This window comes from Panthera leo, chromosome B4 (genome assembly GCF_018350215.1).
Source record: "Panthera leo isolate Ple1 chromosome B4, P.leo_Ple1_pat1.1, whole genome shotgun sequence".
Taxonomy (NCBI): Eukaryota; Metazoa; Chordata; class Mammalia; order Carnivora; family Felidae; genus Panthera; species Panthera leo.
The window spans coordinates 77,121,963-77,140,856 of record NC_056685.1 but is presented as its reverse complement, the minus strand read 5'-3'; the positions used below and the strand labels follow the sequence as shown (position 1 = coordinate 77,140,856).

The 18,894-nt window shown below is 43.0% G+C and overlaps 1 protein-coding gene across 4 annotated transcripts in view; it reads right to left on the bottom strand.

The window, feature by feature from the left end:
• The window catches only part of DIP2B (disco interacting protein 2 homolog B), a 226,174-nt gene that overhangs the window by 5,362 nt on the left and 201,918 nt on the right, over positions 1-18,894 (bottom strand). For all 4 annotated transcript variants that reach the window (XM_042946513.1, XM_042946516.1, XM_042946514.1 and 1 more), the window contains 12 exons: positions 17,508-17,631; positions 16,175-16,296; positions 14,831-14,942; positions 12,545-12,654; positions 11,932-12,062; positions 10,147-10,315; positions 8,947-9,117; positions 7,868-7,929; positions 6,628-6,685; positions 4,520-4,594; positions 2,876-3,053; positions 931-1,054 (listed from right to left, as the gene is read on the bottom strand). In XM_042946513.1, coding sequence (XP_042802447.1) covers positions 931-1,054; positions 2,876-3,053; positions 4,520-4,594; positions 6,628-6,685; positions 7,868-7,929; positions 8,947-9,117; positions 10,147-10,315; positions 11,932-12,062; positions 12,545-12,654; positions 14,831-14,942; positions 16,175-16,296; positions 17,508-17,631 — 1,436 coding nt within the window. The remainder of the gene's footprint in view (positions 1-930; positions 1,055-2,875; positions 3,054-4,519; positions 4,595-6,627; positions 6,686-7,867; positions 7,930-8,946; positions 9,118-10,146; positions 10,316-11,931; positions 12,063-12,544; positions 12,655-14,830; positions 14,943-16,174; positions 16,297-17,507; positions 17,632-18,894) is intronic.

The window sequence follows — 18,894 nt, the reverse complement described above, 5'->3', positions numbered from 1 at the left end:
TCCTACATTAAAAATGTGGAAAAGCGCACCTGGGTGGCTCAGTCTGTTAAATGTCTGACTTTGGCTCAGGTTATGATCTCGCTGTGTGGGTTCGAGCTCCACATCGGGCTCTGTGCTGACAGCTCAGAGCTTGGAGCCTGCTTGGGATTCTGTGTCTCTCTCTCTCTCTCTCTCTCTCTCTCTCTCTCTCTCTCTCTGCCCCTCTCCTGCTCATGCTCTCATGCTCTCATGCTCTGCCTCTCTCTCTCTCAAAAATAAACACTAAGAAAAAACTAAAAAACCTGAAAAAGAAACTGTAAAGATTCTGTATTATCAAGAATCCAGAATGAAAGCCAGGTAAAAACTAAAGAGTTTTAATTTTAAGGAATTTCTAGTCAGTATGAGGCAGGATAATCCTTTATCAGGGAGAATGTGGGGGAAATTCCTACACTGAGAAGGAAGCTGGATGAAATAATAACGATGCTTTTCATGTGCTTATCATTTGACAATTTGTGAGGCACATTCTCATTTGATTTTCACCATAATTAGGAAACAGCAGAAAAAGTATTTTACATGAGAAAAGCTGCCTGGTGGGAGAGCTGGGCCTTCAAGCTGGGTCTTTTGAACTTCCAGTCATGGTTCTTTCCACCTTATCACACCCACTTTCTAAAAGCAGATGACCAGTTCGATCGCTTCCAAAGGTAAGAGTCTATCCGTAGAAAGGACTCAACCCCATGATGGTTCTATGGAGCCTGTCTCAGTGTCTCCACGGCCTCCTCTGCCACAGCAGATGGCACACCAAGACAGGAAAGAATCGGTCCATTTATTTTCTTACTCCCCTAGGAGTTCTACGTCTGTAGGTGCTATTGGGTACAAAAGGCTGACTACTTAGATCAATTTAATGGACGCTACCGCTGAGGTGGGGAACCTATTCCGTGCAGGGGAATTTACCATTCGGCAATGCTCCTGTGGATCCGGGACACTGAGGTCTCAATATCGATTGGGTGGTATCGTAATCCTCTCAGCTCCAGCGTTTCGTCCAGAGCTCCCACCACATATAATGCATCATGACGCTCTGACAGAAAGAAAAAGAGAAATTTGGTTCATCAGACATAAGGAGTACGATGCAATGGTGGAGTTCAGGGCACAAGGTCAGACGGCCTGCCGTGTCCCCTGACTCCACCGCTCACCAGCTGGGTTAACTTTGAGCAAATTACTGGAGTCTCCGGTCCTGTTTCCCCCTCTGTGAGACAGGGAGAACTCTAAATGGCTGCTGCGAGTATTAAATGAGATAGTCCATGTAAGGGAGTTCCCATGATGCCTGGCACATTATAAGTGCTAAAAAAAAATTAGCCATTATTACTATTACTGCTGCTGCTGCTGCTGCTGCTGCTACCACCACTACGTCCCAGGAATTGTGCCCAGTGCTGGGAAGCAAAGATGACAAAACACAATTCCTGCCCTGAAGACACTTATTGTCTAGTGGGGAAACAGACACACAACAAGTACTCCATTGTGATGTGGTGGGCCCGGTGCGGGCATAAGGTTTGAGGTGAGCAGAGGACACCCCCGCCAGAGCTCAGCTCGAGGCTTCCGAGAAAGAAAAGCCGAAACCAGGCTGAGCTTTTACGGATAAATAGGAATTAGCCAGTGACAGCTGGGAGAGCGGTGGGGTGGGGGGTGGAGAAGATTTGAGAGGGTGAAGAAATGAGCATGTGTTGTGATCCCCAGACATCTTCAAGGAGTCCAGGTAGAAGGAGCAGGATCACAGAATACGGAGAGACTAGTCCTGGTTATTAATAGGCTTGTAATCCAGCGGGAACTTGGAAGAAATCCTTTTTTTTTTTAAATTTTATGCACACACTGTATATACGTAAGTCTACATGGTTTATGTCTATATAGAAATTGCATTTTGAAGCAAGAGATGATTTTGCTAAGTCTACTGAATATAATATTTTCAGGAAAAGGTAACATTTCTGAAAAATTGAGCAAAACAAAGTGCTAGAAGCTGTTGGGGAGAGAAGGATGAGGAGGTCCAGCAGGGTTCCCATCATATGAGAAGAGCTCATAAAGACTTTGACTGCTCAAGGTCACAAAGCAAATGGCAGACAGAGGTAGGCTTCAAAGCCAAGGGACCTGGGGAGGGATAACTTCCTCTTCTCCACGAAACTCGGAAGAAACTGTGGTTGCTGGTCTCTATGGACCAGGCACAAGGAGCTTAGGAGAAAGGACTTGGCTCTAATTCAGGCCTGTAAAGTCCAGTGAGTTATTTGTATCAGTTCTTGAAATGCACGACACAGTTAGCGCTGGGCATTTCAACATGGCCATTAATGGCATCAGGAAGAAGAGCTGAAGGCAGGCAGCAGGGAAGCCAAGCCAATCAACTAAGGAGAGGGTAATGGGGGGCTGCCTACACCAGAGCCTTGCCAAGCAGTCTGGTATCTAACGTGAGGTGCCGAAGGGACAGAGCGCTTCAGCAAGACAGCTCCTCCACATCAGGGATCAGGCTCGATTCGTCTGCTCCCAAAATGGGATGTGGGAGTAGAAGAGCTACAAGATGAAACACCTGTCCTAGGAGCTTGTGCAGGGGTAGGATCGGCTCCATAGGGGCCGAGGGTGCACGGTCTGCCAGGGGCACTCGGTCGTCATCAGGCATATCTCCACGGCCGTCGGCCATGCTACCCCGTAGTTCAGAGATGCTGACGCGGTACCCTGGCGCCTGCATCCCAGGGACTCTTCAAATGAACATAAATTCATGTATGAGTTTAAGAATGGCAGAAGGGAATAATGAAACACACACACTCCACAACGGAAAGGCAGGCTGAGGAAGGCCAGCCGGAGACACTGGCTGAAACACAAAGCAGGCTGAAGGGCGAAGCGTTGCTGAGGAAGCTACCTCCAGTGGCCGCTGTGAGCTCGGTCCGGCGGACAAAACCAAGGTATCCTGTCCGAGCCCAGAGTGTCTGCGCAGCATCCCCAAAACTGAGGCGAGTGTTGAAATGATCGGCTTGAAGAGTCTCACTATCATAGATGGTGTAATAGCCACTGGCTGTGTGGGGACTGTTCACCCAAATCTACAACAAGAAAAAGGCATAGGTCACATTTCACCAGGAACATAGAACTGTATCAGTTCAATTCTCTTGGGACAGTTTTTTTTTTTTTTTTTTTTCAATTCTCACTTTTATGTTAACAACAATAACAACACAACAAGAAAGGCAGCTGACACTTACCAAGTGTTTCCACTGTGCTAAACAGAGAGGTAAGTACTTTATATGCCTCAGCCCCATCAATCATGACACACGTGACAGTACAGTTACATACTATTATTATTCCTATTTTACAGATGAAAAAATGAGTTAAGGAACTCGCAGAGGAGGCAGAAACTACGAGACTCCCACCCAAGCCTGTACACAGGCTGCAGCTACAGCTGCACAGGCCGTGCTCTTAACCACGATGCTACACTGCCTCCCTGGCTGGCTCATTTCTCAACCACGTTCAGAGCTGCACAAACGCAGTGGGGATCGTTTCTGCGCTTCTGAAACTCAGGTATAACACCCTCAGGAAAACACTACAGGGTATTTGAATTTACAATGTAAATATAGCAAGAGCTAAAAATGATAACACTAGTATTTCCTGAGAACCCGTTATGTGACAGGCACTGTTCCATGTGCATAACAGATCTAGGTATTCATGTATTTAACTGTCACACAATTTCATTAGGTAAGTGAGATAGGTGCAATTATTATTTATGGATGAGAGAACCGAGGGTCAGAGAGATTAAGTAGCTTGCTCAGTAGTTAGAAGCTGGTAACCGGCAAGCCCAGGCCATCTGGCTCCTGCACCTCCGACACTCCTCCCAGTAAACTACGGGATGCAACATCAGTGCCCCTCAGATATTTGAGGGAAGAAAAATTAAGTCTTTTACAAAATCTTTACAAAAAAGAGTCTTTATACTAATACAAAGATACATTTTAGAATAGAATATAAAATTTTAATGAATTTTAGGGGCACCTAGGTGGCTCAGTTGGTGAAGCATCTGACTTTGGTTTTGGCTCAGGTTATGATCTCACGGTTTGTGAGATGGAGCTCTGCACAAATAGCATGGAGTCTGCTGGGGATTCTCTCCCTCCCTCCCTCTCTCTGCCCCTCCTCCGCTCATGCTCCCTCACTCTCTCTCAAAATAAATAAACTTAAAAAAATTTCCATGAATTAAAAATATTTAGTATTTGTGGCTCCTTTCAGTTCTACTACTTAATAGGTGAGAACAGATAGGATTTGGCCATTTTCCTTTTCAGCTAAGGGAATGTCAGTGGAGAAATCTGGGAGTAGTTCTAATCCGGGTGCCTAAATCTTCTCTGCATCCTGGTCTCAACCTCCCTCTTTTTAGTCTCGAGAATTACGGAGAAAGGTGGAAACTCTTTAAAAGACGAAAATTCACAGTGGAGGAAAAGCTAAATCCACAGTTTCGCTGACTTCTCGAATATGAACCCTAAAGTCTTTACTGCCGACTTTTCAGAGTAAAGATAAAAATGACACATACCTCTCCAAGGTGAGAGTCTCCTACAGGCCCTTTGGTCTCAGGATTAACAATAACCACTTTCACTCCAGGTAAAATCTGACAATCAAAGGGAAAACACAAAGACTAAATCAAATCTAGTGATCCCTAGGAAATGCAGTCACCCCTCCACCCCTCTTCTAGTGAGGTGAGGGAGTGCACAAAGACAGGGGCTAATTGATGTGATGCTCCCTGGACTGTCCTCAGTGGAGACTAGAGATACAATAAGATTCATCCTCAAAAATAACCAGGGAACCAACCAGTCTACCTTCTCTTCAAAGGGTTGAGAAATTGAGGCCAGAACCATAAGACTAAGGATCTGTACTCATGCGACTGCTCCTTCTCATGATCTATTCTGTTCACTGGTGTGACTGCAGTAAAACCCCTTAAAGCAGAAAGGGCAGCAGGGAGGGACTGTCCACGAGGCTTGGCTCTGATCTACAGTGAAAGCCAGTTAGAGGAACTTGAAGAATAAGAGAGGACGGTGGCAGCGTAGCAGGAGAATGGATCCTGACCCTGGGATCATGAGAGACATCACATGCTTGGGATCTCCCTCAGGAGAGAAAAGGAAGAACAGGTGTTGGCTGTGAGAATGGCTCACGGCTTCTCTGGTTACCCATATTCTGTCCCTTAAACCTCCTTTTTCATCGTGGGTGTCTAGAGTATGAGGTTAGTTGAGAAGTGCTACAGTGATTATCTGGTCTCATACACCTAAGACCTCAAGGAAGGAAGAGAACAGATCGTTTGCACAGGTCTGGGCCAGGCACTGTGCAAAAGCTTCTGAGGCTCCCAACCACTAGCTGAGGCAGATGGAGATCTGACAAGATGGTAAGAAGATCAACCCAACTCCACTCCAAAGAGGTTAAATGGAAGAGAGAAACTGGAGTGAGCACCTCGTGGGCTTGATCCGCTGCTTGATAGGTTATGCAGGATTCCTTTCTTTCTTTATAATTTCCCCCTCTGCCTTTCAGAATTACTAGAAGGAATTCTGAGGCATCATCACTATGTCTTCAAAAGGGTGAGAAACTTGATAGCTTAGGCTGATGTCTGATCACCCTTAGTAAATTGTTCAGAACTGCTCCAGACTTCATGCTGTGTCCCTTCAAAATTCCTATGTTGGGTTGCATGTAATCTACCCAGATCCTCAATGTGATGGTATTAGGAGCTGCAGCCTTCCATCATGTGTGATAATACAGCAACAAGACGGCCACCTATCAACCAAAAGTCCCTCACCAGAATCTGATGGTGCCTTGATCCTGGACTTCCCAGTCCCCAGAACTGTGAGAAGTTTCTGTTATTTATATGCCACCCAGTCTATGGTATTCTGTGACAGTGGCCCACATGGACTAAGACAATAACTGTGTCCCTCCTTGAACATTTTAAAGCATCATTCTAATCTAAGAAATCTTATCCCCATAGACACTCACTCTATATATCTGTAATCTCTTCGTCATTTTGATTTCTCTCTCAATTTTAAATACATGTATGCCTTCCCTGATCTTCAACCACACCTCACTACTCCCCCCTATTTTTCTCCTCGTAACATTGACAAAAATAGAATTGCCTCTTGTTCATCTCTCCACCTTGAATATAACGAACAGTGAATTTTACTGATTTGTCAAGTAAGAATAACACGTCAGTTGGATTAAAAAAAAAAATCTGTGGACGAACACAAGGGAAGGGAAGCAAAAATAATCTAAAAACAGGGAGGGGGACAAAACATAGGAGACTCTTAAATATGGAGAACAAACAGAGGGTTGCTGGAGGGATTGTGGGGGGGGGGGATGGGCTAAATGGGTAAGGGGCATTAAGGAATCTACTCCTGAAACCATTGTTGCACTGCATGCTAACTAACTTGGATGTAAGTTAAAAAACAAAAAATCTGTGGAAATTAAGAAAGTTCGAACCTAGAATTCTTTGTATCTATGTACCCATACGAATTTCAAGTCTTAGTGGAGTTAAAATTATTGAATCATCTCCAGATTTCAATTAAGTTTTTCCCTGGGTACTAATCTATTATATAGCTTCAATGTTCTTTAAAATGAACCACTTCCCCGGGAGACCACCTTCCAGTGGTTAACAGAACAAATTACCTTTCCAGACTCTGAGAGGAGTAAACTCTGAGGGGCACCCCTTTCCACAAGACGAACCCTGTAGAAGAACAATATTTAATTTATATATATGTGTGTGTGTATATATATATATCTCTTTAAAAAAATGGCTGCCCCACGTCTACTACAGCTATATATTCTATATACTGCCCTCCTGAGACCTCTATTTTGTCTCTCCTTATGCTAGAAGTTTCTCAAACTCGGTATTAACATTTTGGGTCAGAGAATGTTCGACTATAATTTTTTATGAGGGGCTATCTATCTTGTGCATTACAGGATGGTTAGCAACATCCCAGGCCTCTACCCACTAGATGTCAGTAGCAACTCCCTTCTTGTGACAACCCAAACCATCTACATTGTCAAATGTCCTCTGGAGGGCAAAACCTCCCCAGGCTGAGGAACACTGCACTAGAGAGATGATCTACCTGTGCAGGCTAGGTCAGGGTCACGGGGACATCAGTGAACACAGCCAAAGTCAGTGGGACCTGGGAAAAATGTCCCAGAGCCCTTTAGGACTCCGTGGGATAGAGCTAAAAGCTGATGAGGAAGAAGGCTTTTATTCCCGGGGTTTGGATAAAGTGTTGTTTCAAAAACTCTACTCTGCCTCATTTATCTTGTCTGTTCCACCTTTTATTTTTAAACTCCCAGAGGAAAGAGTCTATCCATTTTGGTTCATATCAAATATTACAAAACATTTTTACACAGACAGGAACGAAGTGTTACATTTAAATATTAACGAACAGCGCAGCAACTATGATAAAACTTTCTCCTTACAAATATAAATCTTAATCAGGTATTAATAAAAACTAATTCCTTCCCTCTTCCCAACCCTCCCTGGAAGATACAAACAAAAGGAATGAAGGAAAAGTGCTGGCTTTCTTGAGGCTCAGAATTTTTTATGCCTAGAAGCTCCAATAGAGGGGCGCCTGGGTGGCTCAGTCAGTTGGGTGTCTGACTTTTGGTTTCAGCTCAGGTCATGATCTCACAGTGAGTTTGAGCCCCGCATCGGGTTCTGCGCTGACAGTGTGGAGCCCGCTTGGGATTCTCTCTCTCTCTCTCTCTCTCTCTCTCTCTCTCGCTCTCTCTCTCTCTCTCTTGCTCCCCTCCTCTCTTTCCCCCTCCCCCACTTGAGCTGTCTCTGTCTCTCTCAAAATAGATAAGTAAATGAACTTAAAAAAAAAAAGCGCTCAAATAGGGAGTGAACATAATAAATATACTGTACCTGTCATGTCTCAATGATTTCAGATCTACATATACAGTAGTTGGATCAGGCCCTGAGGTTCCCTGAAGAAAAATAAACCAATGTATTGTTGACTTAAAATTTAAATGAATTGATTTCCATATTTCACATTCTCAAATCAAGAAACAGATAATTTAGTCATTTACATGAAAAATCCAAACTCTATTTTGAAAGCTCACCCTCTCTTCAACCAGATGAGGTGGGTTTGCAGTCAGAACCTGAAAGAGGCTCATGGCCTTGTGTTTCTCTCCCTCCCTCCCCTGAGACAGTAGGCCAGGGGCCCGGTCACAAGGGCTAGAACAGCCCTGAAAGGTTAGCAGGCTGAGGAGGATCCTCATCCCTGGACTCCAGGCAGAGATGACACAGGCCAGCATCCATGGGATTCTCAAAACTAACACTGGCCCAAGTGGACAGTGACGGGGCTCCATCATGATCAGGCTACTTGAAAGTCACTTGCCTGCGGTCACAGAAGCCCTGAAAGCACCCACCCCAGTATGCCATCTTCCTTTACTCTCATTCTTGTTCATGCCTATATTTACCACATTAGCCTCCAAGCTACATAAAATCAGACTTAGTTCTTTTCTGTCATTTACCCACCAAGAGTAACAAGGCAAAGTTGCCATCTGGCTGGAGAAAAGAATACAGGTTTATTTGTGCTTCCTTTGTTTAAAAAAAAAAAAAAGGAGGAGACAGAAAAACAGAAGGTAAGATATTAATAAAACTCAAATAAGACTCAAAAATCTTCTTGATTCATCATCATGTAGCATTAAACTACTAGAGTAAACATTTATATTGGTGCTCAATTGCTGGGCATGGCTCCAAGCGTGTGCACCTAGTAACTCATTGATTCTACAGAATGATCCCCGTGAAGAACAATACTATTATCTTCATCCTACAGGTGAGCAAATGAGGCAGAGTGAAATCCAAACGATAAGCTTGCAGTCCCAGAGCAAGTAAGTGTAACTGGGCTCATGCCAGGCTGTCTGGCTTCGAAGCCTCTGCTGTGGGGCACCACACACTTCTCCTCCATTTGTTATCAAGGAAGATTTCATGAAAGTCACCTGTAAACATATCGCTACATTGACTCTTGATCCAAAAGTGGTGCTGACAGCCCGAGGGGACAGACCAATGTCTTTGAAGAGCTTGGAGAAGGACTGCTGGAGGGCAATGCGGGGCCGCTCCTCGGCCACAACCACACACGTTCGGATGCAGGAGAGGTTGATTCCTCTGGTCTGTAAGACGCCAATGGCACAGGAGCTCAAGTTAGTAGGATCAGGAAAAGAACTGAATAGGTAGGGCCATTGCTCTATCTCTTTGGTCAGGAAAACTCAAGGAACTGTGTCTTCTCACCTCAAGACACCCAGAGAAAAGACAAAACTTTTTAGAAACACCAAGGCATTCAACTAAAATCACTACCCACTGGTAAATCTGTTCATTCTCTAATTCTTTCTGCTTTTATCTAAGAATCTTAGGTTCTTCAGCAATTCATTTTTATACCTCCCCATTTCTGTGCTTTAGATGTCTATTTCAAAATGGAGAGGGGGTACTGAGAGAAAAAGAAATCTAGCACACTGGAGATCAAATCTTACCTCTCTCTCTCTTTTAATGTTTATTTTTGAGAGACAGAGTGTGAATGGGGGAGGGACAGAGAGAGAGGAGACATAGAATCCGAAGCAGGCTCCAGGCTGTCAGCATACAGCCCGATGCAGGGCTCGAACTCATGAACCATGAAATCATGACTTGAGCCGAAGTCGGATGCTTAACCGCCTGAGCCACCCAGGCGCCCCAAATCTTATCTCTTTTTTTTTTCCTTCTTAGGGTCATAATTCTTTATTAAATAAAAGTCAGTGTTTTTGAACTCTCTCCTATGCCGGTCAGATGTATCATCCCTGGATACAAACATAAACGAGCTGACCCTTATCTTTGGGGCAGTCTCCAATCTCTAATATTCTGAGGTTGCAAACTCTTTTGGAAAAAGTCCTATTGGAGGTCCCAGTTGTCTTTCACCTTTACATGAAGTCATTTTCATTCAGCTTCCCGACTCGTTTCACCTTCTTCTCCATAAAGGAAGAGTAAGATTCAACTTTGAAAGAGTGCATTACATTAGAAAAGGGAAGAAATAAACTTCCTGAGGTTTACAAAATATTGACTGGCTAGCAAAGAACAGGCAGATACGCCTGTTAACCCCTACTTAGGTATCATCATGACTGGCCCATTTCTATAAAACCTCCCTGGACTGGCTACTTGGAGTTGCTTCTTACCTTTAGCACCTCCACTTGGTTTCCAAGCCCTTTGGTGCAGAGCTCCATTACTGAATAGGAGCAGAAAGTGTCCCTTATTTTGTATTGGTTGACAGTGGAGAGCCAGAGGAAAAGGTTGTTTTCTAACTCCATAGGAGGAATTAAGATGGACTGGTGACCTGAATAGACACTGCAGTGAAAAAAGGCAGGAGCTGACATTATCAATTCATCCTAGATATCTTGATGTTTTAGAACAACATCCACTCAACAAATATTTACTGAGCAGGAAGGGCAGTGTAGGGTCATATTAGACATAAAGGTTGAAGAGTCAACCTTGTTCCTGTCCACCTCACAAGACACAATAACTAAAATAAAGCAGACTGTGGCATGGACAGTAACTGAGATGTGAAGATCATAAAACAAAGAGCAAGTCATTCAAATCAGGAAAGCTGGGGCAGGGGATGTTTCGCTGAGTAGGCATCACTTGAGCTGGGGCCTAAAGAATGAGCAAGAATCTGACAGTGGCTGGAGGAAATGGGGGTGATGGTGAGAGCATTCCAGGCAGAGGAACAGCATATGCAAAGGAAAAGAAGCATAGATGTATATGGTGTGTTTAAAGTCATCAGAAATAGCATCCTGGTATGAAATCCTATAGCACAGGATGCATGAGGGAGTGGTGAGAAGTCTGGCCAGAAGGGTTGGGGCCAAAGTGTAAAAAAGCATAATTATTGTATGAAGGAGTTGAGACTTTACCCAACAGGCAGTCGCTGCAGCTTTAAGCTGGGGCAAAATTAGCACCATGGAGAGAGACTGGAGACACAGACACTGATGACAGAAGACAGTTACAACAAGTGAGAGATGATGAGGGCTTGAATCCCGACAGTGCAACCAGGATAAAAAGAAAGCAATGACAGAGTCACATATTATATGTATAATCTACTGCCATGAATCCTCAACTTCTTAAACCTGTGCATAGATCCGAATCCCGAGGAGCCCAAGAATCCTGTATTTATAAAATACAGGAAATTGTGGTTGCTACCTCTGGAGATCTAAGTTAGTAAGTCTGGAGAAGGCCCATTAACTTTCCTTTTTAAAGACCCCTATGTGATTCTTATGTACAAACAGGTTTAAGAACAACTGAGCCACAAAGGACAGGACACTTAATTGGATGTGAGACATACAGTTGAAGACAATGCCCAAGTTCCTAGTGGGCATTATCTAGGTGCCCCTAAGGTGAATGGTCCCATCCTAACAAAGATGAGGACGCACAAGAATGCCAAGCTGCAGGTGTCTGTGAAGCATTCATGGAGATGTCCACCGGGGAGATGAAAATGCAGGGCTGAGGTACGGTTCCTTGGGAGGAGTGGGGATCTGCTATTCCATAAGACACAATCTGGCCAGGACAGGCATGCCACTTTCCAGCCACACGCTGTCATCCAATCTCATTATATTCCTTCCTGCCAAACCTAGGGGGTGCGTTCTGGCTGTCAAAGCATGACATATTTCACCCAAGTATCACCCTTCTACCTGGCTCTGCTTCTAAAATGAGGATTACAGGATGGAGCAGAGAGCAAGTAATAAGATCACTGACATACAAAAGTATGAGGCATAAAACTAACAGACAAGAAAGAAAGGGAGTATAAACAAAACTAAATGAACTTTGGAGATCCTATTTAGGTGTACACATTCTGGAAACATCAGCATTTTATTGAAACATTACCAAATTAAGGGAGCAGAAGGAAGGATGAGACGGTTATAGCCCCAAAGACATCCCCACTCAGTCCTTCTTTGCTCTTCCATTCCTACCTGCAGAGACACCAGAGTGCAAAGCCAAGTCCACAGTAAGGGTCAAGGCAGATGGCGATCTGCCGAGAAGAATACAACTCACACTGGAGCTTGACGGCTCTACAAAGAGCATTGACTGCAGAGTGGGACATCTGGAAAGTAGGGAACATGGAACAGGATGGAACTGGCATCCCACAGGCAGAAAAAATCTCTAATGACAGTTTTGAAAAATTTTAATTTCCCCCAAACCCCTCCAAATGATGTATATTTTTCATTGTTTCAAAAAGCCTATCTAAGTCTAACATATTCTTGTTCCTTAGTCAATACCGAGTTCTATGAAATACGAATCTATGGCTTCATACTGGCTTTTACTGTGACTCTTATTATCTATTAGCTTCTAGGCCAGGTTTAGAACACTTCGTAACATAAATTCCTCGGGATAACTTATTCCGGAAGAGCCAATGCTTTTATTTAAATATAGCAGGGACCTTTGATCCTCCGCCTACTGGTCTCTGGTACAACCAGTTGGCCTCCACATCTGAAGTCCCTGTGGCAGTGGTCATCTCTATTTTTGCAGCCCTGGCATTTTACCAGCATCCAGAGAGTGAGTGAGTACATATTCAGACTACTTTACCTTCACTCCTGTAAGCATGCCGGTTGTGGACACACTAAAATCAAGATATGCCAACATCTCAGGAGTGGGTGGTTTATACAGCTGAGGTAACCTTTTCCTGGGTAAGTCATCTGCAATGAAAAGAAAAAAAACTGATGTCAATCAGACCCACTGGAAAGTGAGTATCATTGCTCTTCAATTGCTCTGCTACGGACAAATACAGCTTCTGGGATCTGCTAAGGCTTTGGCTTCTCGTATTTAACTGAACAGTTCATGTATGTCACTCCTAGAGGTGGGTTGAGGTTGAGGACACCAGTAGGTAATATAAACAAGCAAATCGACATCAGGTAAATGTATTTACTAGAAGGCAAGTGAGGAGTAATGTAACACGGCGGTAGAATACACGAACCAAGAAAGCAGGTCACTGGTGTTCAAATCCCAGCTCTGCCATTTACCACCAATGTGACCTTGGAGTTATTTAACCTCTTTGTGTCTGTTTCCTTATCTCTAAAATGGGAATGACACCTACCCTCATAGCAACTGTTAGGAAATAAATTCACATAAAGTACTTCTAAAACAACTCAAAAAGCTTTAAAAGCCTTAGTTGTTAATCATGCTGTTTCCAATTTAAAGTTCATTATTTACAGATTAGTACATGCTACATTAATCACGGACTGCTTTAAAAGTTGTGGTTTTTTTCCCCAAGTTAACATGGTAGATTTTTAAGGGTAACCTAGAATTAGGGAATTATCTTCCTTTGCTCATTTATTTATATACCTCTCCCTTCCTCGCAAATTTGCTTTGTACAGCGTGTCAAAACCAAGGATGTCAAGGATGTCTCTGGCCCCAACCATACCTCTTTAATGGTTCCTGTGGCTTTCTGGATCAAGAAACAATTGACTCTGACTTTTAAATCTCTGTATCGTTGGACACCCATCTCTAGTCAAACCAAAGACTTTATCTATCACCTTCAGCCCACTTTTGTATAGGGTAAGGTCACTCATGTTCCTAAAGAAACCTTCCTGTTGTCTGTATCAGCCCACAGCTCAAGTCTTCCTAAAATGTGACTGAGTCCAATAACCATAGGAGATCTTTCTGCATCATGAACATCAGCACAGGCCATTTGTGTTATATATTGTATACAACTGTGCTTATGTCCTTAAGTAACAAATGCAAAAAACTCTAGGTCAGCACCTGGCACACAATAACCACAAATACATGCCATTCCTGCATTTAAACCCACATAATGTTCCTGAGATGGATACCATGTGGTACGTACCAAAAACAGGTAGAGAGGAGACTTCTGGGTAAGAGGCTGGGAATGGAGCCAAATAGACGGGGTTTGAGTTTTAGTTCCGCTCCTTATTTAACCTCCCTATACCTCAGTTTTCCTATCTGTAAAATAAATGAAACTCACACCTATCTAACAGGGTTGGTGTAAGGATAAAACAAGGTAATGTATGTTAGATGACTGACACATCCAGGGCTCAATAAAAAATGTTATTATGATTATGTGCAAGGTGCTTTACGTAAGTTATGTCATTTAATATCTACAACTCCATGAAGTGGTTATCACGACTCCCACTTGACAGACAGTTTTGCCCAAGTTAGTGGGGATACGCACAGAGTATCAGGATTTAAATATCGCCCACTCGACTCCAGAGCGCACTCTCCTCTTCCCTCTACCATCATTCTCCAGATATCGCCATGTCTTATCCCCACCCGCTTTTTTAGCACGAATGCCATCTAAAATTCATGCACTTCATGGTTTTTAAAGCACTTTCATGTTATGTTGCACTGGATATTCTCAACAAATATGTGAGTCAGGTAAGGGTAGGTGGCATTTTAGGAAAGGGTAATCTCAGACAAGGTTATACAGAAAATAAGTACTGAGGCTCGAACTAGAACCAGGCCTTCTGACTCCTAGTCCAATGCTGTTTTAACTGTGTCACACCTGGAAGGCAAGGATCAGATCGTCTCAAGACTTTATATGGCCTTACATGTGTACAGAGTTATATTCTGCATAAAAACCTAACCACCGTTTGAGGATGTCAAGAGTAAGAGCGAGACACTTTCTGTGTCAAGAGCTCTTAGCATATTGTGATCTGCATCTTTGAGTCTGGTTGTTGTGGCATCCAGGCCTTTGGGAATGCAAGTGAACTGGACATGAAGTTTTGCCCTGTCTTAGCAGGTGGAACGTGTTGCAACCTAAGAGTTGTGTAAACATCTTTGGCATGAGAATCTGGGAAATTTCAGGGAGTGAGTGTTCTTGCTCCTTTGACAGTTCTGAGGAAATCTCCCTTTCACCTGTGTCAATGATGGTTGGCCACGTTTTCACGTCCACAGCTGCTGCTGCCTCTCGGGACCTCAATAACCTCATTAAGGTCTGCGTGGTGAGAATGCAGGCTGCTTTGCTGACCTAGAAAACAAATGACAGAAATAAGCACCCAGGAGGCTTAGCCCCCATGTGGCACCATAGATTCTGGCTGCTGCTAAAAGCAACTCACACTGGACTAAAAAGCACACCATACTGGACAGGACAGTATTTGTTTTTCAAAGAACACACAATAGTACAATGGATGGGTGTTCCCCTTACGTTTGTCTTTCTGGAAATGTGTAACGCTGAATTGTCTCAGAAGGATGGACTTGTTCACAACAAAAGTTATTGTGTACAACAGTGATTCTCAAATATTTCATTGTTATAATCTCAGCATGGATCCAAACATCTATTGATTTCATGAAGACTATGATAAAGTAAAAATGTGTATTTTGTATGGCTCAGGGAACGAGAGGAGTCAGAGGATCATCTCTGTAGGAGTTCGTGTTTGCTGCAGTCTGGTGAATGGTGAAATTTACCCGACCTAGAACATATCCTGAATTTGAGGGACGTGGAGATGTCACAGAAACAAAGCTCTCCTTCACACCTACACACGGAAATGCAAAGCGACCAACTTCCCCCTAAACTGTCAACAGAAGGAAACTGCCCTCCCTGCTGCTCTGGCCTACTTTGCAGAATGCAAAGAGGGCATTTTGCTGAAGTGAATTTTGTAATAAAATCATCTATGGTGAACATGGCCTTTATACTGCAGGTTTCAGTTGCTGACAGAGCAGCAGTTCTTAGAGAAACAAATGTTACACAAATTAGAATTCTGTCTCTTTGCTGAAATGCAAATTGCGATATGATGCAATACAGATTTATGTTACTTCCTTCAATTCTCATAGCCTCTAGAAACTTGTCATCTCCAGGGCAAGATCTGGGTACCTTTTAATACTATACCAAGTGAATTTATAAAACTAACCAAAATAAAAATAAGCCATATAAATTTATGGCATATAAAATTACCTTGTGCAGAAAAAATGGGAACATTTTTTAAGAAGGGAGGAAAAAAAAACAAGTTTTATGGAGAATTACTAACAACAGCTTCCTCCTTAACGTTCATAACAACACAATTCTGTACCGCACCAATGATCACTTCCCACATTCTTTCACTGAAATAATGCTAGTCGTTTTGGTCAGATAAATGAAAAGGAAGGGATTTTCAGGAGACAGATTTGACTTCCCACTTAAGAACACTAGAAAATTAGCAACGATCCTTTACTGTCTCTTGATTTTATGAGATGAGGACAAGGCACAATACACTGGGTACTTACATCAACAATCATGCGGACAGTGGGCAACGTGGCAGTAAGGTTCTGAGCGTGAGGAGGCCGGACAGTCACAGGTATGCACCCCGCATACAGGCAACCATAGAACGCAGCTATTAGCTCGATGCCTGCAAGACAGAGACACTTAGCTGCCCACCATCGCTGAGAAACTAAATTTAAGGCAGATCTTCCAAAACCAGTTTATTAAATCATGTGCCAGATAGCTTCTTTGGATCATGATTTCACGTGACAACAGAAGAAATCTTTTAAATCAAGGAGGAACTGAATGTAGAGAAGGAAGCATATAAAACAATTTCAAACATACCGAGAAGCTAAGAATAATTAAGAAGAAAGGTAGTCAGAAGTAAAGAAAACTCTTGAAAGACACCTGAGGAAGATATTTTGAGGTCATTCTATTTGATATTACTTAGGAGAAGTAACTACTAAGTGAGTAGTTACTTTGAGTGAGTAGTTACAGGGAGTGCAACTCTGAGGGAGGCAAAATGTGACTCAATTTGAAGACTGAACTACCAGCACATGCAGAGTGGCCTCCTCTGGAAGTGCTCTGGTCCACCACCATGTCATTCACTGGTAGATGGAAGACAATCTCACAGGAACACCAGAGGAGGGATTCTTTCACTAGATGACCTTTTAAGAAAGCTTTGCGTCAGTGTAAATAAAATAGCAGAGTAAGAATCTCAGAACAAAATGAACTGAGGGGGACAGAAGACCAGACAAGGCCAGATGTATGAGAGGGGCAGGTGACAGAAGAAGAAAAAAAAAACAACTCAAATATTTCACCCAACGTTCTGAATATTTACACCAGACTGTTACCAAATAATTTCGAGTACCTCTCACCGTAAGAACATTATTACACTAAATTAGAGCGTGGAATATGAAAGCAGCAATAATTGAGGAATACTGAACATCAATCGGGATATGAAGAATGCAAAGTCAAGAGAGTTCACACACAATATTCAGGAACTGGGTGAAACGGTTCCATTCCTGAACACTCCTAGAAACAGAGCACCTCTTTCGAGGGCTTCCAAAAGTCAGAAAGTCTTCACTAATTCATTTGATATTTACCATAGTGCCAGGAACTAGGCTAGACAGTGGAAATACAAGAGCAAATGCAGCAGACACAGCCCAGCAGACCCACGGCACTGCACAGCTCCAGGGCGCGAGGCTTGGTTCTTATGTTGGCCTAGGTGCCTGGGACTCCCGGAGCTGGGAAGCGCACAGCCTATAGGGGCACAGACGGCGGCCCTGACTTCCTCAATTCTTCTATTTTGTAGTCTGGTAATGGACCTCGAGTCTAGTTTATCAACCCAACACCTACCTGGTGGATAGAGCAACACCACGTTGTCTCCTGCATTGAGATGCCCCTTATCACCAAGAACTGACGCAATCCTCTCTGCTCGCTTGTGAAGCTGAAGGCAACTGGCTGTGCACACTGTAGTTCCCTTTAAACAGAAGAAAGTATAAGTGGGTCAAAACTCAGGAAACAAAACGGCGACAAGCACAGCCAACTCAACATTATATCGGAAAGGCTTGTGCCTTGGTCGGTTGTCTGTAGCAAGTTATCCATACCAGTGAAAATTCCCTTGGTATTGAACGAAAGAACGTGTGGTATTTTTTCTTTTTCAATGCTTGAAGGTATTTAGGGAATATCAGCATTAACCTCATTCAAACATACGTATTTATAGTCGTTTTTTGTTTAAGCTAGCTTCAAAAATACACAGGAATTTTTTATTTAAAGGAGGAAATAAGAGTAGAGGGAAAATAAAGGAAATAAAAGCAGAATGAGGGCGGGAGTGGGGTCAGGACAGTAATTGCTGGCCACGTGGCCATGTGCATTTGTTGTGCATGACACAAATTTGGCTCTGAGTTTTCTAACAGCAAAGATGTAAACAAGACAGGAACAGTGAATCAGAGTCCACTAGCTAATAATAAAGAGGAGATCAGAAGATGGCCAACTATTCCTGATCCTGAGAATAATTCCTCCTGCAGGTCTTCATCAATCCTTAGTGTCAATTCAAGTTTCACTGAGCTGGGCTTTGGGAACCCCTTTTGTGTGTAAAATAAAACACACGGATATGAAAGTGCGTGAAATATGAATGTGTAGCTTAGTGGAAAATTACAAAGCAAGCCTCTGTGAGAACCAGAATGGCATGAAAAAGACCACTGCCAGCAGTGCAAAAGCACCCCCAGGGATCTCCTTGGTCTAGTCCTTCTTTCCTTCCATATACAACCACTACGTTTGACTTTTTCATCTTAATCACTGATTTCCTCCTCTTTATAGTGTCACTACCCATGAAGTATTTGATTTTATATAAATGTAATTGTGCTGTATATACTTTTGTGTTTTGTTTCTCTCTCAAGATTATCTTAAGAGTCATCTATGCCCTAGGGAATGGTGTAGTTCACTCATTTTTGTTGCTGCGTGGTATCCCACTGTATAAACATATAACAATTTATTCATTCATTCTGCTGCTGCTGGATAATATCATTCTCATACATGTCTCCTCAGGCATAAATATGAGTTTTGGCAGGGTGCAGACCTAGAAATGGAATTGCGGGGTCACTGGGTACGCCTATCTTCAATTTCACTACATAAAACCAAATTATTCTCTGCCTATTGTGCCAATACCACCCTATCTTAATTATTGTAACTTTATATCTCAAAAAGTCTCACAAGAAAAACAAGTTTTCCTGAGCTATTTCTT